The sequence below is a fragment of the Carcharodon carcharias genome, chromosome 25 (genome assembly GCF_017639515.1).
Source record: "Carcharodon carcharias isolate sCarCar2 chromosome 25, sCarCar2.pri, whole genome shotgun sequence".
Classification (NCBI taxonomy): domain Eukaryota; kingdom Metazoa; phylum Chordata; class Chondrichthyes; order Lamniformes; family Lamnidae; genus Carcharodon; species Carcharodon carcharias.
Window position 1 is genome coordinate 19,717,878 of NC_054491.1, and position 27,015 is coordinate 19,744,892.

General features: G+C 41.4%; 1 protein-coding gene across 2 annotated transcripts; it reads left to right on the forward strand.

Annotated features, from left to right (window-relative positions):
- The first annotated feature begins 707 nt into the window (after nucleotides 1-707).
- On the forward strand, nucleotides 708-26,386 carry LOC121269645. Of its 2 annotated transcripts, none has more exons than XM_041174402.1 (8): nucleotides 708-1,012; nucleotides 9,162-9,322; nucleotides 13,160-13,358; nucleotides 15,695-15,742; nucleotides 16,018-16,068; nucleotides 19,910-20,003; nucleotides 21,310-21,361; nucleotides 24,950-26,386. In XM_041174402.1, exons 1-8 carry the CDS (start codon nucleotides 961-963, stop codon nucleotides 25,244-25,246), a joined length of 954 nt encoding a protein of 317 aa, XP_041030336.1. In that variant the 5' UTR covers nucleotides 708-960; the 3' UTR covers nucleotides 25,247-26,386. The 2 variants fall into 2 exon arrangements, with proteins under 2 accessions (XP_041030336.1, XP_041030337.1); XM_041174403.1 differs by having other exon boundaries at nucleotides 716-1,012; nucleotides 15,698-15,742.
- Nucleotides 26,387-27,015: the final 629 nt, after the last annotated feature.

Below are 27,015 nucleotides of genomic sequence, written 5' to 3' on the forward strand. Positions count from 1 at the left end.
TTGAATTTGACTGTCCAGGGTATTGTGTCTGTTTACATCTATTTGTTTTTACTGTTGCCTTAACGGAGGTGTAACTATGAGCCAGATTAATTAGGGGTTTTAGGAGTTATTATAGTAGTCATTTGTAGACCTATGTATGTGCTTGAAATCTTTTCTTTTGTTAATAAATATTTAATTTAGTTTTCTAAAAACCTCTGAAGTTGTGGTAGTCATCACTTCTGAATTCAATGCACACATCTCGAAATAAAATACAAATTGTATAACAGTTGTGACCGCATGATCAAGTTTCCCTGGTGGATTTATCTGCCACGCCATAACAATTATACCATCACCAAAAATGCCTGCTAAATATTGGATGGGACAGACATGAAAACTGAAGAATCAACAGGGCATAAAATATAATATATTTTCTCTTCGTGGTTACAACTATTTCAATTTAAGTGGAGGAAATTTTTACACAGCTGTGATCTGGAATGTACTGCCTGAAAGGGCACTGGAAACCAATTCAATGGCAACTTTCAAAAGCAAATTGGATAAACACTCATTTGGAAATAATTTACAGGGCTGTGCAGAGACAACAGTGGTCTAAGGTTAATTAGAAGCTCTATCAAAGAGCCGACACAGCTGTATCTCCCGATGATTTTATAAATCTCATCACAGGAACTTACGTAGCAACTTGAGTCTGGTGTCTGAACAGTGAGAGCTGTACAAGCAGTGGGATGTGGTTACTCATGGAACAACATCTCTGAGTTAACAGCATTCCGTAACTCAGTATCTTATCAGAGGGGTAGTTGTCACATCCTAACTTATCATTTGAAACCTTTGATGCAAACTTGCAATTTCCAAATGTTAACTTAAAAGGAAGATTTGCAAATGTTTCCAGCACTTGTTTTAATCAAATATTAGTGACACATATTTCAAAAAGTCAGATTCTTATCTGAGGAAACTGAACTTGGTACGATGTGTGAAAACTACTTTTTGATAACTAGTTTCTTCTTGTGTTTTACAGCAGGTAAGTTTATTTGAATTAATTCATTTGTTCATTTTATTTATTCTTTCAAATCTTAAAATGTTAGCCCTTATTTTCCACAGGCGTGAAGAATAAGCAGTTTTTAACATGAGCTGTGTTCGTACGTGGGGTATCAATAACATTTAATTATTTCAGTATTTATCATGAAATGTGATAAAATGATCAAATCATGCTTTGGTGAATGAACAAATTGCCAGAGAATGTTATTGACTCATCAGAGATCCATAGTGAGTTAATCCAGAATGCTTAAAATTGTGACGGAGTCTCCAGAATATTTGGGGTCTTGAATCTGGTATTATTTTTACACAGATAATTTTTAAAGTGATGCATGTCTCCAGAGACTGCGTACAGAAATAAACTTGCATTTTGGGCTGTAAGTGATATAGTGTGCAATTTGGGAAAAATACGTATTTGTTTTTGTGACCGGAAGGTTGTTTCAAGTGTGGTTCCACAGATCTCAATACGAGGTCCCTTGCTTTTCATAGTCTTTTATTAATGATTTAGACTTAAATATGGGGGTGGGGGGTGGTGTGGTATGATTGTGAAATTTGCAGATGATACAAAAATCAACCTTTTGACAGAAAATGAGGGGGAAAAGTTGTTGACTGCAGGGAGATTTCAATGGACTGGTCAGGTGGGCAGAAAAGTGACAAATATAATTCAATCCGGAAAAAAAAAATGCATGGGGAGGTAAAACAAGGCAAAAGAATACAAAACAAATGGTAAGATGTTGAGAAGTTTAGAGGATTAGAGGGGCCTTGGAGTGCATATCCACAGATGCCTGATGTTAGCAGAACAGGTCGATGAGGTAGTTAGGAAGGAATATGGAACACATTCCTTTATTAGCCAAGGCCCGGTGCATAAGAGCATGGAGGTTATGCTAGATCTGTATAGAACACTTAGCTAGAATATGGCATATAGTTCTGGTCACTGTATTACAGAAAGAATGTGGAGCACTAGGGAGGGAATAGTGAGGATTTATGAGGAAGTTGCCAGGAATGGAAAATTTTAGATATGAGAAGAGATTGGATGGACTGGGATTGTTTACTTTGAACAGAGGAAGCAGAGGGGAGGTTTAATTGAGTTGTACGAAATCGTGAGGGGCCTGGATAAGAGAGTCCTATTTTCCTTAGCAGAGAGCTTAATAGTCAGGGTGCTTAGATTTTTTTCATTGGTGAAGAGTTAGAGGGGAGTTTTTACTCAGAGTGAAGGGGGTCTGAAACCCACTGACTGAAGCCCTCATTGTATTAAAAAAAGTCCTTGGATATGCACATGAAGTGTTGTAACCCACAAGGCTATGGACCAAAAGGTGGAAAGTGGATTTAGATTGGATAACAATGCACCCAATGGGCTGAATGGTCTCCTTCAGTGCAGTATATTTTCTTTTTACTATTTATCCATGTTTACCATCAGTTTGCAGTAAAGACATGAAGGTTGATTAATCGGTAAGATCATAAAATAAGTAGGGGTGAGAAGGTTATTGAACGTATCTTAATTTATCATCCAGAAAATTGTTGCTCAAATTTTTACAAATAATATTCTGGATTAGATATTTTTTCCTAATCTCATGGACATTTGTAGCAATATGTTTCAGCCACCTCCCTTGGAAGTTGAAAAGTCCCAATATCTCCAGCTTTTCTTCAAAAATCAGGTCCAACACTTGGGACGTAATTTTTTATAGAATTATACAGAATGCACAGCACAGGAACAAGCCATTGAAGGAGAAAAAAAACTTTTATTTCGATAATGCCTTTCATGACCACCAGACATTTCAAAGTGCTTTACAGTCAATTAAATATTTTGAAAATGTAGTCATAGTTCTAATGTAGCAAACAGCCAATTTGGGTAAAGCAAACTCCCACATATAGCAATGTCATAATGACTAGGTTTTTTTTTGTAACTTTGATCAAGAGATAAATATTGGCCAGGGCATTCAGGATAAATCCCCTAAACTGCTTCAAAATAGTACCATGGGATCTGTTACACCCACCTGAGGAGGCAGATAGGGCCCCGTGTTAACATTTCAGCTGAAAGATAGCACTGCCAACAGTGCAGCATTCCCACAGTACTACACCAGAATGTCAACCTAGATTTTTGTCCTTGAGCCCTCAAGTGGGACTTGAACCCAGCACTTTCTGGCTCAGAGACAAGAATGCTGCCAACTGAGCCATGGCTGACATAATTCCACTCAATTCGTCCATGCCAGAGTTTATGTTCCACAATAGTCTCTTCCCATCATTCCACCTCGAATTCAATCAGCGACATCATCTAATTCCCTTCTCCCTCATCTGCTTATCCAATTGCCCCTGAAATGCGTCCATACTAGTGGCCATGTTATCACCACTTTCCTAGTAAGGAAGTTTCTTCTGAATTCCCCAATTGATTTCTTGCTGACCATATTATATTGATGTCCTCTAGTTTTGCACTTCCTCACAAATGAAAGCATTCTCTTTGTGTTGACTTTATCAAAACTCTTGTCATTTAAAAACCTCTTTGCAAAAGATAAGTGACATGCCTGCTCGCAGTAATCTAACCATTATCTTCAGTGGAGGGTAGAATTGTGTGGCGTGTGAAACTGCAGCTGATCTGACCCCATCAGCTTCCCAACTATATCACCAGTATTAGAATCTCCTGGCCTTGGTCCCGCTGGGCAGAATTGGACACGGTCCTCAAAGTGGGACCTGGCCATTGTACCGCAATGTTTGATCACCGTCTCTTTTGACTTGCACTCTAGATAGAAAGAGATTTAGAACAATACATGAGGGAAAAATCATATGCAGTGAGTTGTTACGATCTGGTGTGCGCTGGCTGAAAGTGCAGTGGAAGCCGATTCAATCATAACTTTCAAAGGGAATTGGATAAAACCTTGAAAGGGAAACTTTGCAGGGCCTTGGAAAAAGAGCAGGATAGAGGAATGAATTGATTAGATCATTTTCAAAGACTGGCGCAGTCACAAAGAGCCAAATAGCTGTCTGTGTTCTATGAATCTAAGAATGTGTCATTATAATAGATCATTTTCCATTATAAATGATACACTTTTGGAGGAAGCACAAGGATGGGCAATATAAAATAAAGGATACACCTCTAAAAGGGTTACAGAAGCAGAGGGACCTGAGGGTATATATGCACAAATCGTTGAAGTCGGCAGGACAGGTTGGGAAGGTGGTTAACAAGATAAACAGGATCCTGCAGATTATAGATAGAGGGTATAAAAGCCAGGACATTTTGGCAAACCCTTGTAAAACCCTGGTTCAATCTCAACTGGAGTATTGTGTCCAATTCTTGGCACTGCAGTTTATGTTGGATGTGAAAGCTTCAGAGAGTGTACGGAAAAAAGTTACAAGAATGGATGAAAGATTTTGGCTACGATGATAAATTGGAGGAACTTTTTTAAGCAGCACGTGGTTCAAATCTGGAATCACACCTGCAAGTGTGGTGGAAGTAGTTTCAATCACGGCTTTCAAAAGGGAAATGGATAGCTAGAGAAAAGATTTTCAGGGCTACAGAGAAATGATGGGGGGGGAGTGGGACCAGCTGAGTTGCTCTTGCAAAGAGCCAGCATGCACACAATGTTCGGTAAACATTCTATGATTATATAATAGATATCAGTTTAAGATCAGCCACAAATTTCACTGCTTTCTTCTGAAAAAATGTTGCGTCAAATCTAATCATTCAGGAAAAGCTGAAAAGTGTGTTAGACATTTTCAACATTAATGTGTATCAAATTATGCCTGGGAATTTAGAAATATAGGCTGTAGTTATACTCGCACTATGTTCAAATAACCAAACATATACCACGGGGGAGAATTTTCTCCCTGTCGGGGGAGCTGAGCGGGAGTGGGCACGGTTGGGCATGCAGCCGATCGCCGCCCACGATTGGCTGCATGCCGCCATTTTACATAGGCGGGCCAATTAAGGCCCACCCAACGTGACGCGCACCCAGAAGCGCTGAGCGCTCCCTGTGTGGTCGGGGCCGGCATTCCTTCCGCACATGCGTGTGAAAGAGCACAGAAATCTCCCTGAGGCACAGAGCTGCCTCAGGGAGTTTAATTTCATTTTTCAAAATTTAAATACAGAGAAAAAAATTTCAGACATGTCCCCTCATGTGACAGTGTCACGTGAGCTGGGACATGTTAATGAATTTTAATTTAAAAATTTATTGGATTTATAAATCCTTCATGAAATGTCATCCTGCACTTGGATGAGGTTCCATGAAAAATGCGAAGGCCCCTGGGGTCTTCACCTACCCCCCGCCAACCTTAACGTTACCCCTTCTGGTAACGCTTGGTGCCACCAATTAGAGAATTTACATTTCAAGAATGTTGTGGGGTCAGGACCCAGAAATTATCCAAGCATCAGGTTTTTGACATTGATTTGAAAATTCAGCCTCAATAGTCTACCACCCAGTAACCTGGAAAACATGTTGAGACAGCAGAGGCTCAGCCTTCGGGTGTGTTTGGGTTTTGGCTATTAAATATGTAAATCTAAAGTGGAATGGAAATAAAGAAAGAAGATAAAACAGATAAAGATTGAAAAAAATTAGCAAGTAAGGTTAAATTTATGATGTTATATAATGAGAAAGTAGAGAACATAACAGGATATCAATGGTACGTTAAAATCAGATGTGGCCTTGGTGACATTTCCTATTGCTGGAAATTATGTGGTTTAACTTTCAATGTTTAAAGCGACAAATAGCACCATGGTCCCAGCAAAATTTACAAGTTTATTGAGGGAACACAGACTATAAAGATTTTCAAAAATTCCCATTAAATGCAGACAAAAGGTTCCTAACATTCTTTTCCTCTCAAACACTTAATTTGCACCTAGTTGCTTCAATTCAAGACAAAGTATTCATTGAATCACCTATTACACACAGCCCAGAAATAGGTCATTTGACCCATCTGATCATTGCTGGTCTTCATGCTACATGAGCCTCCTCTGACCTTACTTCGTCTAATCCTATCAGTACAATCCCTTTCTCACTCATGTGTCTACCTAGTTTCCTTTTAAATGCATCAATGCCAGTTGTCTCAACTATTCCATTTGGTAACAAGTTTCACATTCAAACCACCCTCCAGGTAAAGAAATTTCTCTTGAATCCCTTTTTTGGATTTATTGGTAACGACCTTTTATGACCCCTAGTTTTGGATTCCCAGTGGAGGCATTTTTGCTGACCTTTTGTACCCTTTAATAATTTGAGACACCTCTATTAGGTTAAGCATTTGTTGCTCATGGTACAGAGTCCTTTATATTTGGGTTGCTAACCATCTGCTGTGTGACTACTTCGCTGACCATCTTTCTGTGCGTGTGGGTAGTTGTAATTTGTCTGTGGCCTTCAACTCTTCCTCCCATTCTCACACCAACCTAGACCCCTATTACCTCACAGGCTGCGGTGAAACTTGAGAGCAGCCTAGCTCCAAACCAGTGTTGTCCTGGGCACCATACAGGCCTCCAGTTTACCTCTGACCTCAAATCTCTTCTTGATAATTCCACCAGTTTCTCTCCTCCACACTAAACATGCTTTCTCTTTTAAATTTGGAGTCCTGTCTAATTCATCTTCTGTCTTTCTTTATCCTTTTATCTCTCTCCTCTTTTTCACCACTTCTCCAATCCTACAAGAGTTGTGTTGCCAATCTTAGAAGATTGGTTCTCCCATTTATCAAAATTGGCTGTCCTCTGGCATTTTGTCCATTTATCATGAGAGAGTTTTGACAATGAGTATTCTTTTTGCCCTGCAAATCATTTTAGTTTTCTCCCTTTATCTCAAACTTTCAGTTAGAATCCCAATGTTAGTCTCATTTTATACTCCCAAATTTCAGTTCTAGTTTTGTAAAATAATTTCTTCTTGCCATATTATCACCATTAAGCTTTTTCAGGGCTTTTTTCCCAAAATATATGTTTGAAAAAATTGTTTCACCCCTCAGAGAGAAATAAGCTTTCCCAAACAAACAAGCCCAATTTCTTCATTCTTTCCTCATAAACTACTTTTCTAAGTATACGGGATCCTTTCCTTTATTAGCCAAGCTATAGAGCATAAGTGCAGAGAGGTTATGCTGGAACTATGTAAAGCCTCAGTTAGGCCATGACTTGAGCAGTGTGTGCAGTTCTAGTCACCTCATTACAGAAAGAGAGGGTACAGGGGAGATTCACAAGGATGTTGCCAAGACTGGAAAAATGCAGCCAAGAGGAAAGATTGGATAGGCTGGGGTTGTTTTCCTTGAAACAGAGGAGGCTGAGAGGAGATTTGATTAAGGTGTACAAAATTGTGAGGGGCCTGGATAGTTTGGATGAAACGGGTCTATTTCCCTTAGCAGAGAGGTCAGTGACTAGGGCATACAGATTTAAAGTGATTGACAGAAAGATTAGAGGGGAGATGAGGACTTTTTTTTCGCCCTGAGGGTGGTGGGGGTCTGGAACTCATCACCTGAAAGGGTAGTAGAGGCAGAAACCCTCAACTCATTTAAAAGGTGCACCTCAGGTGCTGTAACCTGCAATGCTGGTACACGAGATTAGGCTGGGTGACTCGTTATTTGGCCGGCGCAGATACGATAGACCAAGTGGCCTCTTTCTAAACTCACCATAAATGTTCTATGATTCTATAATGCTTGGCCATTCACTTCTCTCTCCTCTCAAAAGATTAAACAAGAACAGTTTTGGAAAGGCAGCTTAAAGAGATGTTTACACATTGTGTTGGGCAGTCTCAAGTAGGTGAGGTATGATCCCATGGTGATATTGTGCTAGGTCACTACCTGTTATTTATCTTCTTATTAACTCTATGTACGCAGCTATGATTGCACTACCTGATTTCCAAATAATGGACACAATAATCTTGGATGGATTGTATTGTACAGTGATGAGAAGTATGATAGAGGAAGGGCTTTGGTTTCAGCTCTAGACAATGCTTAGTTAATTGATTCCAGGTGGGGCTGCTCTGGATAGGAATACCATTGAGCTGGGGGAAAGTAGCTGAATTATTGTCAACTGTTTTATCTTCTTTATGTGAAAGAGTTTGTTAAACAGTAGACATTACAAAATAGTTTCGGCCTTTTCATTGAGTTGAACGTCTTTATCTGCCTTAGGAAAGCAAGAGATTGTGAGGTAAGGTCTTCCGCCAATTGAGTTAATTTTTTGAGTTCTTTTAACATATTCGCTTCTTGTAGATCAGGAAAGAAAATAGAAAGACATGCATTTCTATCACACCTTTCACAACCTCAGGGTGTCCATAGTGCTTCATAGCCAATGAAATACTTCAGAAGCGTAGTCACTATTGTAATGTAGAAAGCACGGCAGGCAATTTGTGCACAGCAAGCTCCAACAAACAGCAATGTGATAATGATCAGATAATCTGTAAACGGGAGTTACATTTCATTTACTCGCAATTTCCCTTGTGCTTTTTTCTTTCTTAGTCACAAGTTTCCGGGTTCAAGCCCCACTCCAGGACTTGAGCACAAAAGTCAAGACTGATACAGCAATGCAGTACTGAGGGTGTGCTGCATTGTCAGAGGTGCTGTCTTTTGAATAGATGTTAAACTGAGGCCCTGTCTGCGCTCTCAGGTGAAAGTAGAAGATTCCATGGCAGTATTTTGAAGGAGAGCAGGGGGTTCATCCCCAGCGTTGTGGCCAAATCTTATCCCTCAATCAATGACACAAAAACAGATTATCTGGATATTATCAAATTGCAGTTTGTGGGAATTTGCTGTGTGTAAATTGCCTTCTGCATTACAACAGCGGCGAAATTGATTGTAAAGTGTCTGAGATATCCTGTAGACATGAATAGGCTATATAAGTGGAATTCTTTCTTTCATATGAAAACCTCTTCTTTGAAGATTTTTTTTTCTGGTTTTCCATGCCTCTTAGACGCTGAAGCACAATGATAACTTTTCTCTGGCTGCGAGCATTCAGAAACTTGACAGAGTAACACAGACATAACTTTGTATTTTGTCCTTGTGATCAGATGCTTTATCTGCACTTGCTATTTTCCCACTAAAACACTGAAATGTAGAAACAAAGTGAGAAGTTGTGGACATAAGCCACGCACGCACAGGCACCTGACATGTGTGATATCATACACTGCACTGGCCACAGTGCAACCATTCTTACAAATTTAATACTTTTCTCTTTCTGTAACTAGACACGGAAGCAGCTCAAACAAAAAACTGCAGCCCTATTTGGAGGCAAGTTGGAGAGACTGTCACCCTGCCATGTAAATACAGCCCAAGATCGGATCAAAAAAGCTACTTGGACATTGAGTGGGCGATCAGAAGCACAAACAGTAACGAGTCTGATAAAGTGGTAAAAGAAAAGTTATGAAAGTAGTGACTGAATGAGCCGGATTTTCAAAGCGTCATGGGGTTGAGACCGGGTGCGGGTGTGTTTTGAAAATCCTAGTCCCAGATATTATCACAGATTCAGATGAGATGGCAAGGGATAGAAATGTAATGGCTTTGTAACTAGAAACTGAATTTAAAACAAATATTGAAGCAGTACTTATTTTCTTGCATAATTCAGTCAGATTGCTTGATTATTCCACCGAACATTTCTAATTAATCTTTTACTTTGAAATAAAACTTAAAATTTGTAAGGTCTTTCAATTATTCTGCCACAAAAATGCACAATGAGAAAAATAATAATCCAGGGTCGAGCAATAGACCAAAGCCTTTGTGAAAGGGTTTACGTGACATTACTTTCTCTCAATTGCAAATTGTTTTTCTCAGTATATTTTTGATCATTTTCCACATTTTGAGGTATGTTCAACATATTTGTTTTGTTAAAAAAAATTAAGCCACCAAGACATTCTGACGTGTCTTCAGGCAATTGTTTTTCCAGTGTGTCAGTTTTGGTGTTAAGGTGTAATTGCTGTCAGACGTGATGTTAAATACCACCTATCAGCTAGTGTTGCAAACTGTACAGACTGTGGTTGTCTACAATCTGTGCGCAAGTATTAAATTAGCACAAAAGCAAAGTTCCCAGATAGGTGTATCAAAAAAATGTCTTGAACGAGAACTCATGTCTTAAAAGAGATTAGTAGATGTGACCAAAAATTTGAATTGAATTTTTATTCTTTCACAGGATGCAGGCCTCACTGGCTATAGGCCAGCATTTATTGCCCATCCCTAATTGCACTTGAGAAGGTGGTGGTGAGCCTCCTTGAACTGCTGCAGCCCATTTGGTGTAGGTACACCCAGAGTGCTATTGGGGGGTGTTCCAGGATTTTGACCCCGTGACAATTAAGGAACAGCGATATATTTCCAAGTCTGGATGGTGTGTGGCTTGGAGGGGAACTTGCAGGTGGTGGTGTTTCCATGCATCTGCTGCCCTTGACCTTCTAGATGGTAGCAGTCGCAGGTTTGGAAGGTGCTACCTAAGGAGCCTTGGTGAGTTCCTGCAGTGCATCTTGTAGATGGTACACACTGCTGCTACTGTGCGTCAGTGGTGGAGGGAATGAATGTTTTTTGGTAGGGTGCCAAACAAGCGGGCTGCTTTGTCCTGGATGGTGGTAAGTTTCTTGAGTGTTGTTGGAGCTGCACTCATCCAGGCAAGTGGAGAGTATTCCATCACACTCCTGACTTGTGTCTTGTAGATGGTGGACAGGTTTTGGGGAGTCTGGAAATGAGTTACTCCTCACAGAATTCCCAGCCTTTGACCTTTTTAAAGAAGGTGAGGGGTGGAGAGATTTAGGGAGAGAGTTCCAGTGAGTAAGGTCTGGGCAGTTGAAAGCATGACCACCAATGGCGGAATGAAGGGAGTAGAGGATGCATAAGAGGTTGATGAGTGCAAGAAGCAGGATATTTGGAGGTTATAGGAGATAATAATTCAGCTCCTGACTCCCCAAAGCCTGTCCACCATCTACAAGGCACAAGTTGGGAGTGTGATGGAATACTCTCCACTTGCCTGGATGAGTGCAACTTCCACACCACTCAAGAAGCTTGACACCATCTAGGACAAAGCAACCCACTTGATTGGCACCCGATCCACAAACATTCATTCCCTCCACCACTGACGCACAGTAGCAGCAGTGTGTAACATCTACAAGATGCACTGCAGGAATTCACCAAGGATCCTTAGGCAGCACCTTCCAAACCCACAACCACCACCATCTAGAAGGACAAGGGCAGCAGATAGATGGAAACACCACCACCTGGAAGTTCCCCTCCAAATCATTCACCATCCTGCCTTAGAAATATATTGCCGTTCCTTCAATGTCACTGTGTCAAAATCCTGGAACCCCCTCCCTAACTGCACTGCAGTGGTTCAAGAAGGCAACTCATCACCTCTTCTCAAAGGCAACAAGGGATGGGCAGTAAATGCTGGCCCACCCAGCAATGCCGTCATCCCATAAATGAATGAAAAAATGTGGAGGTAGGGTTGGGGTAACACCAAAAACAAAGGCAAAAACTTTAAGTTTGAGTGATGGGGAATCTATGTTGCTGGGTGACAGGGGATTGAGACAGCGTGAGACAAGATAGGCCCAGTTTATGGAGTTTATGGAGAAAAGGAACATTGGAATAGTCATATCCATAGGTGAGGCAGGCACGTATAAAGGGTTTCAGTGGTGGAGGGGGCAACATTGCAGACATGGAAGGAAAGATTGTTGGGGGATGTGGTGTCTGAAGCTCAGTTCAGTCAAATCGAACTCTAAGGTTGAAAACAGTTTGGGGCATTGGCTGGGAAAGGAAATGAAATCAGTCGCACTGATGGAGCAGCGCATAGATGGGAAAGAGGCCAAAGGTAGATCCCTGGGGAATGATGGTGTGGCAGATGTGACCATATGGGGAAGGGAAGAGAAGCCATTGTCGGAGAATCTCTGGCTGTGATCAGATAAATGAGAATCCCAGGTTTGATGCCATATCTGTGTTGAGTTAACGAAGTTGCTAGCAGGTGAGTTATAAAGTCACAGTCAATAAGAGAACCGAAGTCTCTTTGGCACCACAAGATATCTACAAATTTTTTAAAAGTCTGGTGACAATATATAGGTTTAGTTAAGTTAATGCCCTTTTACTAAATTAGATAGATTTGTTACAATTACAAAAAATATTAGATAAGACAATGTGAAAGGGACATGACTGATGGAATTCCTGGAGAATTGTATGTTGCACATTTTGCAGAGTCAATGGTCAAACTTCCTTGTATCTGAGAGCAACTGACTCGCCAAGATAAACAGGATTGCTTTGAAATGTTGTGGGATGAAATCATGGCTTCTCTTCTGCTTTTAATGTCTGAGTGTTACATATATTCCACCATCAAGTGCTTAGTACTTTCTCAAAGTATGGGCTGGATTTTATGGGGGTGTGCATACACACCTCACCAAGCTGAAAAGTCAGTCAGGAGTCAGCCATGAAAAGGTCGGCTGCCCCACAGCCATTTTACTTTTGGTGGGGCACCAATTGGATCGGGGCAAGAATTCTGCCCCATCTGGGGAGGAAGTCCTCGCTTAGAGGGCTGCCGGTCAATCCAATTGGTCAGCAGCTCTGTAGACCCACCAGTGCCAGCTTCGAGCAGTGGCCAGTGCTGGAACTACAGTCAGTCCTCAAAGAAGTGGAGCTGACAGAGGCCGAACATAAGGCAGGTCCGGACTATCGCTCAAGCCAGGCTGGCAGGCCCCAGCAAGGGGGTAAGGGAGTGTGGGGGCCAAGATTTGAGAAGCTGGGGGGAAAGGTTAAAGTAGGGTTATGACCTTGGGGTCATATATGAACTCAGGGCATCCACAAAAGAGGTCCCCCCACCCTTGCCCGTCACCAGCCCGTGCAGCTAAGGCTGCCAGGTTAAGTGCTTGACATGAGCATCCTTTTGGCAGGGAAAATTAGCGGCAGGGCAGAATGAGGCATTTAAGTAGCCATTGATAGGCCCAAGGGCGGGCGAGCCTTGCTGATTCCCGCACCGCGCCCCATAAAATGGGAGACAGGTCGGGCGGATGTGGGTAGGCAGTGGGCAGGCCACACGTTGCATTTTACACATTCCCCTGACTTCAAACACACCAGCTGGGGCGGGGGAGTGGGGGGGGAGCCATAAAATCCAGCCCAAACTCCTTGAGAACTACAGTAGGAAGAAATTGACTGTTAACAATGACACAGATTAAAGTTCCAGTACAATTCTTCATAAAGTTGTAACTTTTGTTTAACTCTGTGGCAGATTTTAACACACGCTGGTGGAAAGGTTTATGTGACCCAGGGTTGGCAGCAGAGAATCTCCTTTGCCTCTGGAAATGGCAGTGAGGGAGATGCTACACTGTATTTTACGTCACTGGCTGTGAATGACAGTGGAATCTACAACTGCAAAGTGAAAGCAGAAGGCAAGATTCATCAAAGTGCCTGCAATTTAACAGTACGAGGTGGGTCTTCATATGTTGCTGTATCTTAAAGTCAAGATAAAGAGTTGTGTAGCCCTGTTACATACTGAATTCAGTTTTACACACATCCATTTTCTCCTACTCAGTTTTTTTTGGATTGGGCACCTTGCTGCAGAATTAGGATTATCTTCAGAAATACACTTATATCCCTGTGTTTTCTAAAAATCATCTCATGTCTTGTACACACTCTTCTTTGTTAAGGCAGGATCCTTTGTTTGTGGGCTTCTCAACTCTAGAATGGTAGAATAGTGGTTATACTATTGGGCTAGTGATCCAGAGGCCAGAAATAACAATTCAGAGATTTGAGTTCAAATCCCTCATGACAGCTGGGGAATTTCAATTCAGTTAATTAAATAAATCTAGAATGTGAAACTAGTTTCAGTAATGGTGACTATGAAACTATTGGATTGTCATAAAAGTCCACCTGGTTTACCCATCTTCTTGAGCGAACAAAATCTGCTGTGGTTACCTGGTCTGGTCTTTTTGTGACCCAGACCCACAACAAAGTGGTTGACTCTTAAGTGCCCTCTGAAATGGTTTAGTAAGCCACTCAGTTACATTTAAAATTCAGTACAAAACATGCAACCTAAACAGACTATGGCCAGGATTTTACGGTCCGTCACGCCGAAGGGTGCGATATTACAGTCCCGCCGAACTGAATGGAGATGTAAATGGATCATCGCAGCTGCTGGGGGGGAGGGGAGACACGCCACGGTGTGTCCTGGCCAATGGTTTCTCACCACCACCTTCTCAATGGCAATTATTGATGGGCAATAAATGTTGCCCTTGGCAGTGATGTCCACACCCTGTGATTGAAGAAAAGAGAAACCCAAGTTAGCATTCCACGCCCCTCCAAAACAAGCCATTAGATCGTGCATCCAGGGCAAAAAACCCCACCAGGAATGTGTTCTGTCAACCTCTCTCCAACTTAACATCTCAGCTAAAAGATATCAACTCTACTGATGCAACACTCACTCAACATAGAATCACTGTAGCTCAGTAGGGAGCTCTCTTACCTCTGATTCAGAAAGCTGTGGGTTCAAATTCTATTCTGAAGACTTGAGGAAAAACTCCAGGCTGAAACCTTGAAAAGAGAGAGAAAGGCTGTCCATAGTCAATGAAGTACTTTTAAAGCGTACTCACTGTAGTAATTTAGAAAACACTGCAGCCAATTTGCACACAGCAAGCTCCCACAAGCAGCAGCGTGATAATGACTGGTTAATCTGTTTCTTGCGATGCAGATTGAGGAATAAATATTGACCAGAATACTAGGAATAACTCCTCTTATCTTCAACATAGTGCAATGAGATCTTTGGGTGCAGCTGAGGGGGCTTCAGTTTAATATCTCACCCAAAAGACAGCACCTCAAGTTTTGCTGCACTCCCTCTGTGCTGCACTGGGAATATCAGCCTTGGTATTTGTGCTCAAGTAAACCCACAACCTTCTGCCTCAGAGACGAGAATGTGACCTGTAGTATAAGTTCTGGCATATATAGGGTTCATGTGGGACTGAGTATAGTACCACCCAGACAAGAGTCACCCAGTAAGAGAACACATGACCCACACCTAGGAGGGAGCTCCGAGCTTGTACCCTTACTAAATTTTTGTAGATCGCTATTGTTGCTAATAAAGACTTACAGTTAACCCACTAAAGACAAGAAGACTTCAGCAAACTTACCAAGATGTAACCAACACCCCACAACACTACTAACTAAGCTAAAACTGGTGTAATATTGAGCGAGTGCTGCATTGGCAGGGTTGAAGTCTTTCAACTGGGATGTCAAGTCAAAGTCTTGCTTGCCCTGTTAAGTGAGCATAAAAGATCCCAAGGCACAATTTTAAAGAGGAGCATGGAGTTCTGATCAACAAACCAACACCTAAAATGGATGATCTGGTCATATATCACATTGATATTTGTGGGATCTTGCTGTGCAGCAATTGGCTGCCACATTTCCCACATTATAATGGTGGCACACTTCAGAAGTACTTCATTAACTATAAAGAACTTTAGGACATTGTTAAATGCAATAAAAACAGAAAATACTCAGCAGGTCTGGCAGCATCTGCGGAGAGAGAAACAGAGTTAAGGTTTCAGGCTGGAGTGAACAGAAAATGAATCAAAGATTATGGCCAGGTGACAATGAGCTTGCGCTTCAAAGCTTGTAGGAGGAAGGGATGACTAAGGAAGGGGAGAATTTCTATTGTCTGCAGCCAATAAGGTATTGGTGTATCTTCTAAAATATCTGCTGAAATCCTGAAGGAAATTAGAATGGTTTATAATGTACATTTTTTCTTCACATGTTCCGAACACTATAAAAGCAGAATCTGTCACTCCAACAATCCCCGTCACTCAACATAAAATAACAAGTAAGCCAATGCTCTTTGTTTTCTTATTACTCTAAGGCTGCTTCACGTTGAAAGCTGTGTAGCATTCCGTATATTAGACCAACTGTTTTGCACTGATCTATCTCAGGGTGCAGTCTCCTTGAATGGAGCCTCAAGCGGAATCTTGAGAAATGTCTGATTGCCGGTAATTTCTCTTCTAAAGACATACATTCATGCTCTGTCATAGTTACCACTGCTTTTATGAATCTATTGCTGTTAACAAACTTTCTTTTTTAATTTGTGAATCCTCGGTCAAGGTCAAAAGACCACAGAACAGTACAACACCACACTTCGAACATTACCAGAAGGTAAGGTCTAATGCCGAAGGAATAACACATAAAGGTGGGGAAAGAAAGACGAGCTTTTCTATAATACTTTCGCGGCCTCAGGATGTCCCAAATTGGCTTAAAACAATGAAATACCTTTGAAGTGTAGTCACTAAACTGTTGTAATGCAGGAAACTGGGCAGCCAATTTGCACACAGCAAGCTCCCACAAACAGCAATGAACCCAATGACCCGATAACTTTTGTTTTTAGTGATGTTTGTTGAGGGATAAACATTTGAACGTTCTCGTTTCTTCAAAATTATAGACAAGGCTTTGGTTTAACATCCCATTTGAAAGATGACACCACTGATAGTGCAACGTCTCTCAATAAGACATTGAAGTGTCATTGGGCTCGAGATGCCAGACTGTTACTCACTGAGCCTCGATTTATACCAATCCACCAGGATTATCCTTGACTTTTCAGGAATTATGGATTAACCTCTGGCAAGCAACCCAGAAGAATGATCATGGGGCATTGAAAATATTGTTTTTGTATAAATTTCTTTGAATGTTTTTGTTGTTTTGCAGTTAAATAAACAATCAGTTTACTAAGGAATTCTATTCACTTAGCCACTCTTGTATCTGGTACAGTCGTATCAAGGGGAATAATATGGGAGCGGTGAGGGGGGTGGCACAAATGGCATGCCAACCCCCCTCCCCTCCACCATGGAAAGCACGTTGGTATAAAGCCAACTAACTCCACTCCTGAGCAGTCCTGCAGCATTAACGAGGGCCAAGTGGTACTTCTGCCCCTCACTGGCCAGCAGCTCCATCAGTCCGGTAAGGTATTAGTGGCATTGGTGGCAGCTGCTGGGACTGCAGCTGAATAGAGAAGTACAAGACCTCGTACCCCAGAGAAGTTAAGCCCAGGGCCTCCCAGAGCCGGGAGTACTTGGGAACGTTAGGAAGCGGGGCAGTGGGAGTGAGGGCAAGTTAATAGAAGGAGCGGGTAGGAAGGAAGTAGGGGGTTTAGTCTAAGGGGAGCCACCCTATGAGCAGCAAAGGGCAGCCCCCGAAAAGCACACCCCCCCCTTCCTTCCCGCCCTCTAACCATTTGAGGTTAAAAATCAGGCTTCGCACTCCCACCCTGCTGCCCACCCCAAATGTTTTATGGTGTGGGCAGCGTATTGTTAGGGTCAGTAGGCTTGGTAACCAGCCTCAATGGCCCTTAAATGGTCATTTTAATATGGCGGGCAGGCTGTTGATTTCGGTGTGCGCCCATCCCCCGTGTTATGGGGATGAACTCAGGGATTGGCAGGAAGGTGGCAGGATGGGCGCCCATGCCATTTCACGTGCAACCCCCTGTGGGGTAAACGCCTGCTGGAGGCACGTAAAATTCAGCCAGAGATCTGGAGTAATGACCCGGATTCATGAGGTCAAATCTCACCACAGTAACTGGCGCATTAAATAAACCTGGAATAAAAATACTTGCGTGAATAATGGTGACCATGAAACTACCATTTTGTCATAAAACAGCTAAACACTCATGTCTTTCAGGAGAAGAAATCTGCCATTCTTACCCAGTCTGGCATGTATATGACTCTTAACTGTCCTTTGACATGGCCTCTTGGCTGTACAGGGATGAACAAGAAAAGAGAATATACTTTTCATGACCACCAGATGCCTCAAAACGCTTTATAGTGAATGAAGTACTTTTTGAAGTGCTATCACTGTTGTAGTGTAGGAACCGTGGCAGCCAATAAACACACAGCAAACTCCCACAAACAGCGATGTGATCATGACAATCTGTTTTTTGTGATGTTGATTGAGGGATAAATATTGGCCAGGACCTCAGGGATAGGTCCCCTGCTCTTCTTTGGAATGGTACCACGGATTTTTACATCTACCCGCAGTGGGGCCTCGGTTTAACATCACATCCAAAAGGTGGCATCTCCAACAGTGCAGAACTCCCTCCGTACTGCACTGGAGCGTCAGCCTGAATTTTCTTGTACTTAAGTCCTAGAGTGAGGCTTGAACCCAGATCTTTGTGATTCAGAGGTGAGAGGGTTAACCAAACTGAGCCACAGCTGACACAGAAGTGAATGATAAATTGCAAACAGATTTGCAATTACAGGACTGTAAACATAAATGCAATTGTGGATTAACTGAAAGTCTATTAATGTAATTTGTAACTTGCTCAAAAATCTTTCCTTCAACCAACCTCACGACAGCAGATTGTCTGCTCACTATGACACTGTGAATTGTGACAGCAATTGATGGGTGCAAATTGCCTATTGTGTTTCCCACATTATAACAGCAACTGCGGACAGGATTTTCTAGCCCCAGTGCTAGTAGGCATCGTCACCGATGGGTAGGGAAAATTTGAGGAGCCATTAAAAGTCAACGATGAGTCCTGCCGATGTCGGGGCCAGAAAACCCCGGCCTACACTTCAGAAGTATTTATTTGACCCATAGGGAACGTTGGGACTTTCTGATGCAGGAATGATCAGGTCCTATGTTAATGCAAGTCTTTACTTAATTTTCCCAATTACAACTGACCACATCACAGTGCAGTACAACAAGTGGTTCAAAGGGCATACAACCTTATATTTACAAAAAGGCCTTTAAAATAGTTTTAGCCAGTTTGTTGCTGATTGGTTTGAAAATGGGTTTCTGCAAAAAAGACATTGGCAAGTTATAAGCATTACAGTGTTTGAGCATTACCACACTTAAACAAAGGCACTTGTTCTGGTTGATTGTCTAGTGTACTAGACTCCTACCACTAGATGAGATGAAAAGGACTGTGAAACATTACTGAATTAGTCACTAGGTGATTTTTCACACCTAGATAAAGCAATTGTAATAAAAGCTTAACACACCAGCTTTAGCAAGACACTTCAAATTAATAACTCCGTTGAATGCTTTGTCTACAGGGACTGCTATCAATTAAGAAGATAGAAAAGGGATTTGTGCATGGAAATTATAAACATTTTTATTCTTTTATCTATTACCTGATAAACTTGGGGTGTTATCGATGGTAGGTGGGAATGTGGAGCTGAGGTTACAATCTGATCAGCCATGATCTTATTGAATGGCGAAGCAGGTTTGAGGGACCAAGTGAACAACTCCTGCTTCTACTTGTATGTTATTTAAATAGACTTGACTGTATAAAATATCAGAAATGCCCACGTGAGGTGGATGGAGGTGGAAGTCCATGTGATGAAGCCATTAGGAATACATCCAGCCGGAGCTGGCAGCCCTAGCTGGATGTCTTTTGCTTTCATTCATGCCTGACATCAATGCATAGTCTCCAATAGTTTCTCCTTCCACACCCCACCTTTGGTCCTTTCCTCTTCATTGTCCACATGCTTTGTCTTTTATTTTATGCTTGGAATATGTGAGATACTAGAATAATCATGTTGGCCCCCTAACTAAGCCCTGGAGGGCTGAATTTGTCACTCTCAAGGCTGACTCACTGGAAAGAGTAATGCATCCCTAATTTCTTTCACTACACCATTGATGCCCGTTCCTTCAGCTGCCTAGATCCCAAGTTCTGGAATTCTCCCAAACTTCTCCATCATTTTCTGTCCTTGAAGCCACTTGTTAAAACTATCTCTTTGACCAAGCAATAGGTCAGCCGATCTTTCTCTTTTTCTGGTTCAGTTTCAGATTTTGTTTGACAATATTCCTTGGAGCATTTTAGTATGTTAAAGTCAGGTCATATGGGATAGACAGAGAAGTAGTGAGGAAGATTTGACCAGTTCAAACAAATGCAATTTCCATGGACAGAAATATGCTGTATCCTTTGATCTTTTTCACCAGCCTTGAAATAATTGAACATATCAGTGCATAGTGCAGTATTACTCTTATTGCTGTATTGTAGGTTCTTCAAAGGTTGTTGGAATTGGTCTTAGCATTTTTGGATTCATCATTTTGCTCACCTTTTCGATCAGGTGTTTGCAACCTAAAATACACAGGTAAGCCAGGAATGGTACTTTGATCATACTTATGTTACTTAGAGCAAAACATTATATCTGCAGAAGGCTGAATATTCTCTTTAACTAGAATATTCACTCCTTTGGCTGCACAGCAAAGGAGAAGCACTGTGCTCAATAACACCTAATTCATTTCACCAAAAGGCCACCTCAGTAAATTGTGTCGTGCACCAATTTTTCACCTTTAGTAGGACAACATCCTGATCAAAGGCATCTCACCTTGGAGAAGGTGCTGAAACTCTGCTGCCCTTATCTCAAATCCCACCGCCTCCTATTGCCCCATCACCCCCAGTGCTCACTGACCTAACAGGGGCTCCCAGGTAAGCAATGCCTCAATTTTAAAATTCTCATGCCTATTTTCAAATCCCTCCAAGGCCTCACTGCTCCCCATCTCGATAACCTCTCCAGGCCAATAAGATCTCAGTCATCCTCCAATTCTGACCTCTTGTGCATCCCTGATTTTAATCGCTTTACCACTGGTGTGTTTGCCTCAGCTACTGGCACCCTGGAATTCTCTGAACTTCCTTCCCTAAACCTTTCTGTCACTCTACTTCTCTTTCTTCCTTTAGGACGCTCCTTGAAACCCACCTCTTTGACTTTTGGTTATCTGCCCTTATATCTCCCTATGTGGCTGGTGTCCAACTTTGTTTGATACCACTCTTATGAAGTGCCGTTGGGTGTTTTACTATGTTTAAGAGCAAGTTGTGGGTGTTGTGAATGCTGTCATAACCTTTTGTGCAGTTATTAGACTTGTTGTTGCTTTTTCAGTCTATAGTTCTAAAACTTAGATACAGAACTAATATAAAGTGCTTGTTTCATGTAAACTAGATCCCTTAACTATTTCTCAATCCATCTCTAACTCTCCCAAGAACATCCCAGCATTGGCCCTAAAATGAATTGGCAGAGGTTTGGGATGAGGTTCTCCCTCCGAAATCTATGTGTAGTCCAGGCACCAGGAGAGAGACTGATGAATACAAATAAATTTTAAATTCAATATAGCTATTTTCTTTCTACTAAAAGGCACTATTATCATATAATACATAGAAGTAATAAGAAAAAAATCTTTGCATTTTTAATCACACATTCAAATCATCACACACCGTGGAATATTAAAGATCTCTGCAGTGTAAGCAAAAGTGGCAGCCAATCTGTACTTTCACAACCTCACAAAATCTCCCACTGCTCACTAATATTTGTTTATATTATAAATAGAGTGCACAGTTTAAAAAAAAACCACATAAAAATTAGGGCTCTGTCCAAATTATTTTGACATTTTATTTTTCTACAGTTCTCGGACATCAGCGAATACTTTGCGAAAATCAGAGGATTCCTTATCTCAGGTAATATTTGCTCCCTTGAACACATTATTAAATAACAAAGCGTTCCTATTTAAATATGAAAAGATCTGTTTCATGTAGATCAGGGGTGGGGAACCTTTTACTTATCAAAAGCCATTCACACATAGGCAAAATCAGTCACGGGCCAAACACACAAAAACCAACTTAATTAATTTTTTTAGAAAGCGTACAGAAATGTTCAACTCACCCACTGATATAAAGCTGAGTTTGCTTTTCCTTAATGAGCTTCGTTATGTCTGCTGGCACTGATGATGTTGCTACTCACAACTGGTTTTCCAAATTCACGTGTCTTAATCTGGCACACTGACGGTTCTTTGCAAGGGAAAGTTTTGAAGAAAGGCTGCTCACAGCAGTACGTAGTCTAAACGGTGATGCAATTTTCAGCGCGTCTCCTCAAGTCAGGAAGTTCATCAGTGCCTAGGTGGAGCCTGTAGAATTCCAGCTGAGGCAAGTTACTGTATTTGGCCTTAAGTTCAATGTTGCTTTGCAGTTCTATAATTTCATGTTGAAGGTTTTCAGGTAAATTGACTGCTTCAATATTGGGCGGTGGCAAAAATAGTTAATTTCAGTTCCTTCACTTTTAGGTCTTGAAACCACTCACAATATTTCTGATGTAAATTTGCACACTCGCTGGCATACTCCACTGCTGTTGCAGGTTTTTCTTTCTGAAGGGTAGGAAAATGCACCACATTGCCCTTTTCCAGCTGCATTTGCCACAGCTTTAATTTGGCTTCAAATGATTTCACATTTGAAAGAAGGGAAGTAAGAGGTTGGCTAGGCCCTTGCAATTTGACATTGAGCTCAGGCAAGTACTGCATGACGTTGACCATGAAAGCCAAGTCACATAGCCACTCGCTATCACTCAGCTCGGCCACAGGTTTTCCCTTCATCTCCATGAAAAGTTTCACTTCGTCCCCCAGTTGGGTAAAACCACATCAGCATTCTCCCCTGGTGAGACGTTGCACTTCACAATAGGAAACTAAATCGCTGTACTCTGATTCAAGGTCTTTCAATAACTCCTTAAACTGGCGGCTGTTTAACCCTCTACTATTTATGAAGTTAATGCTCGAACCTACTATCGACATTACATTGCTCAGTCGCAAGGGCTGTATACAGATTCTCCTGATGAATGAAGCAATGACATACAATCAACTTACTTGGATCAGGGTTGAGGAGATTCATTTCTTTCTTGATTAAAGCAACTAATCCCTTTTGAGATCCAACCAGAGCTGGAGTGCCATCAGTCGTAAAACGACTTAATTTTTCAAACGAGAACTGAAGCCAGTCCACTGCCGATGTAACCTTCTCAAACATACCTTCACCTTTGGTGATGTCATGCATTGCTACTAAAGCAAGCAAGTTCTCTCCAGTCTCAAAATCTGTCGAGAGTCCACACAAAAAAAATTACCAGTTGGCGTGTATTTGTTATGCCTGTTGTCCGATCAGTAACCAGAGAGTAAAACTCAAAATCAGCCGCAGAATCTTTCAGAGACTTTGCAATGTCTTGAGCCATATCATTAACTCAATCCGACATGGTCCTACAACATAAGCTCACGCTCTCAAATAATTTGATTTTCTCTGGAGCCAGTAAAGCTATGGTCGCAACAATGCACTCCTTTACAAACGCTCTTTCTGATTGAGGCCTAAGCTTTTTTGCAAAAGGTTCACTCACCACATAATTGGCTTGCGTAACACTGTCCATCACCTTTCTCACTCAATCTTGTGATAGTTGCTTGTGGTATGCTCACATTCTTTTTACGTGCTCTAATTTTGTCCGCTCACACTTGCCCTTGAAATTCTTCATACTCGATGTGCTTCATGTTGTCATGTCTTTCTACATTTACTTTTTTCATGACAGAAATCACTTCTCCACAAATCAGGCACATGGGTTTGCCTTTCACCTTCACAAAAAAATAATTGTTTTTCATTAAAAACACAACACTTTGCATCCACTATTCTTCATTTGCTTGCAGTAATTATGTTTCATTATGATACTTAGAACAGAGAGGTAGATTTTGAAGTGTTTATAATTGAAGAAAAAAACTGTGAGAGCAGCATGTGCAACAAAACCCCGAGTACATGTATTCTTTTTACCTATCCTATCTGTTCCCTTTAATATCTTGAAACCTCAGTCAAAACACCCTAACCTTCTAAATTCCTGGGAATACAACTCCAGTTTATCTCAGAATTACCTGGAAAAACTCAGCAGGTCTGGCAGTATCGGCGGAGAAGAAAAGAGTTGATGTTTCAAGTCCTCATGACCCTTCAACAGAACTCGAAACGTCAACTCTTTTCTTCTCCTCCGATGCTGCCAGACCTGCTGAGTTTTTCCAGGTAATTCTGTTTTTGTTTTGGATTTCCAGCATCCGCAGTTTTTTGTTTTTATCTCTAGTTTATCTCATCTCTCTTTGTGGTTTAACTTTTGGATTCCAGGTATCATTCTGTTAAGCCTATCCTTCAAGGCCAATATATCTTTCCTGAAGTGTGCTGCCCAGCACTGCTCTCAATACTCCAGCTATGGTCTAACCAGGGCTTTGTATAGACCCCTCAGGATCCTATTTGTTTCAATTAATGCACCTCTTACTCTTCTAAACTCCAGCCTAGCCTGTCTAACATTTCCTCATAAGACAACCCTCCCATTCCATATATTTGTCTAATAAACCTAACACTTTGCAATTCATGCACAAGCATACCCAGATATCTCTACATCTCAGAGCTCTGCAATTTCTCACCATTTAGATAATATGCTTCTTTTTTATTCTTCCTACCAAAATGGACAATCTCACAATTTCCCACATAATACTCCATTTGCCAGGACCTTACCCATTCATTTAACCTACCTATGTACCTTTGTAGCTTCCTTATGTCCTCTTCAGAACTTACTTTCCTGCCGATCTTTGTGTCATCAGCAAATTTAGGAGTTCAGCCATGAACTTATTGAATGGTGGAGCAGGCGCCAGGGGCTATACAGCTTACTCCAGCTCCTATTTCCTATGTTCTAGCTCAGGAATGCCAAGGCATATATAACACCACATGTCACTATGACTAAAATCAGATAATTCAACAGAATTACACAGAAAATAAGAGCTTAATACTTATTGACCACAGGATAAAATGTAGTATAATGTATTAGAAAGCTGTAATTGTAGGGACGAGATTAATTCATAAACAACAGGAGCAGAGTTCTAGCAGTGTGAACTTCATTTCAATCCAGAGAGCTCTTAGTGTCTCCAATTCTGTCATTTTTTGTCAAAATTAGCTTTTGGAAAACTAAAATTGAACTTTTGTCACTTCTTTACTATGTATTATTAATTCTATTGTGGTTGCACTGGACAGTGTGGTATTAAACCTCAGAGACATGGATCATCCCAGATTTGTACTAAATTAGCTGAGTTCATCTAAGGCAAGGGAACTACCCCAGTGTGAAACAGTGTATTCAGGTGAGGAAGAAAACAGTTGTGGGTAGTGGGGATGTGTGGGGGAGGAATTGTATACTTAATGTGTACACCATTCTAACATGGTAATAATGCATTAATCAATCAAAATGGTTCTTCTTAACTTCTACTCTAGGGCTACCAGCGGTGCACCACAGTACAGGTACCTGGTGAGGACATCGTATACTCCGCAGTACAGACGGCCAGAAAAGACAATGTAAATTCCACAGCTCAGGCACAAGATCAGAACGCCATATATTCCAAAGTCCAGAAGTTAAACACAGTACAGAATTGTGATGAAATTATTACTTATGCTCCAATACAGAATTTGAATGCAACACCTCAGCCTAACATATCAATAAATTACAACCCAGATGTTGTGTATGCCAAATTAAAAAATTCCAATATGGCTTCAGTATGCAAAGAAGCATGATTCAGACATTAGGAACTGAAATACAGAAAACACAATGGACTGTTGCAGAACACTTGGACAGAATGCACTGAAATATCCTTTCATATGATTCCCATTTGGCAAAACAATTATCTGAAGATAATTAACTGTGCCACATTTGTAAGCATGAGCTCATGCCCAAGTGCTCCGCCATTCATTTAGATCATGGCTGATCTTCTACCTCAATGGGCTATGGGGAAAAGAAGCTGTTGAGCAGGATAGCTCTTTCAAAGCAACGCACAGGCACGATGGGCCACACAGGCTTTTTCTGTGCCTTATAATTCCACGCTGAGTAGCACTGATTTGCCTAAAGTGTCTCCCCACAGAACGGCAGAGCACGGGGTCACTTTGCAATTTGCAATCAAGCTATCACTGGGAGACACTGAATAAAGTTGAGGTATTCCCAATTTGTGCTGCCCTTGTGGCATTCTGTCAGATACTACCAACAGCTAGAAAACCAGTATTCAAACACTGTGAATGGAGCTTGGGTTTGTGCTTCAGTTGAATGAAGTGCCATTCCAGAAATGCAGCTTTTCAAAATCTACCCAACAATGTAGTAATATGTGCAGTAAGAACTCTAAAACAATGCCAGGGAAACTAGATTAATTTAACAGTGTCATCTCAATGTATCATTTCACTGAGACATACTTAAGTGTATTATCCTTGATAAGCAAGGGGGTGAAATGTTATCGGGGTAGGCAAAATGTAGGGTTATGGTTACAATCAGATCAGCCATGATCTTATTGAATGGTGAAGCAGGCTCGAGGGGCCGAGTGGCCTACTCCTGCTCCTAATTCGTATGTTTGTATTATCCTTACAATATATACATATAAGAATTTCCTGCCATTTTCTGTTAATAATGTATATAAAATGATTCAATAGAATGCATATTTCCCATGTGGGAGGCAAACTATTATAATGTAAAAAAAAAGTGTAAAAATCAAGTCCACTATTTTAAAAGTAATGTGAATGCTACAATCATTTTCCAAGATATTGCAATAATCCAATAAGTTAATAAATAAAATATCTTACACTGATTTGTTCATGAGAGCTATTGTCTGTTAATTCTACTGACGACTTAAGTAATTACAATATAATTTCAATTAAATACAATTAAATATAGTAAAAGTGCTTGCCATGAATTTTTTTTATTCACATGGGATGTGGGCTTCGCTGGCTGGGCCAGCATTTATTGCCCATCCCTAGTTCCCCTTGAGAAGGTGGTTGTGAGCTGCCTTCTTGAACCACTGCAGTCCATGTGGTGTAGGTACAGCCGCAGTGCTGTTAGGGAAGAAGTTCCAGGATTTTAACCCAGCAACAGTGAAGGAACAGTGATATATTTCCAAGTCAGGATGGTGAGTGACTCGGAGGGGAACTTGCAGGTTGTGGTGTTCCCATCTATTTGCTGTCCTTGTCGTTCTGGATGGCAGTGGTCATGGGTTTGGAAGGTGCTGTCGAAGGAGCCTTGGTGAGTTCCTGCAGTGTATCTCATGGATGGTACACACTGCTGCTACTGTGCATCAGTGGTGGAGGGAGTGAATGTTTGTGGATGTGGTGCCAATCAAGCAGGCTGTTTTGTCCTGGATGGTGTCAAGCTTCTTGAGTATTGTGGCAGCTGCACTCATCCAGGCAAGTGGGGAGTATTCCATCACACTCCTGACTTGTGCCTTGTAGATGGTGGATAGACTTTGGAGAGTCAGGAGGTGGGTTAGTCGTCGCACTATTCCTAGTCTCTGACCTGCTCTTGTAGC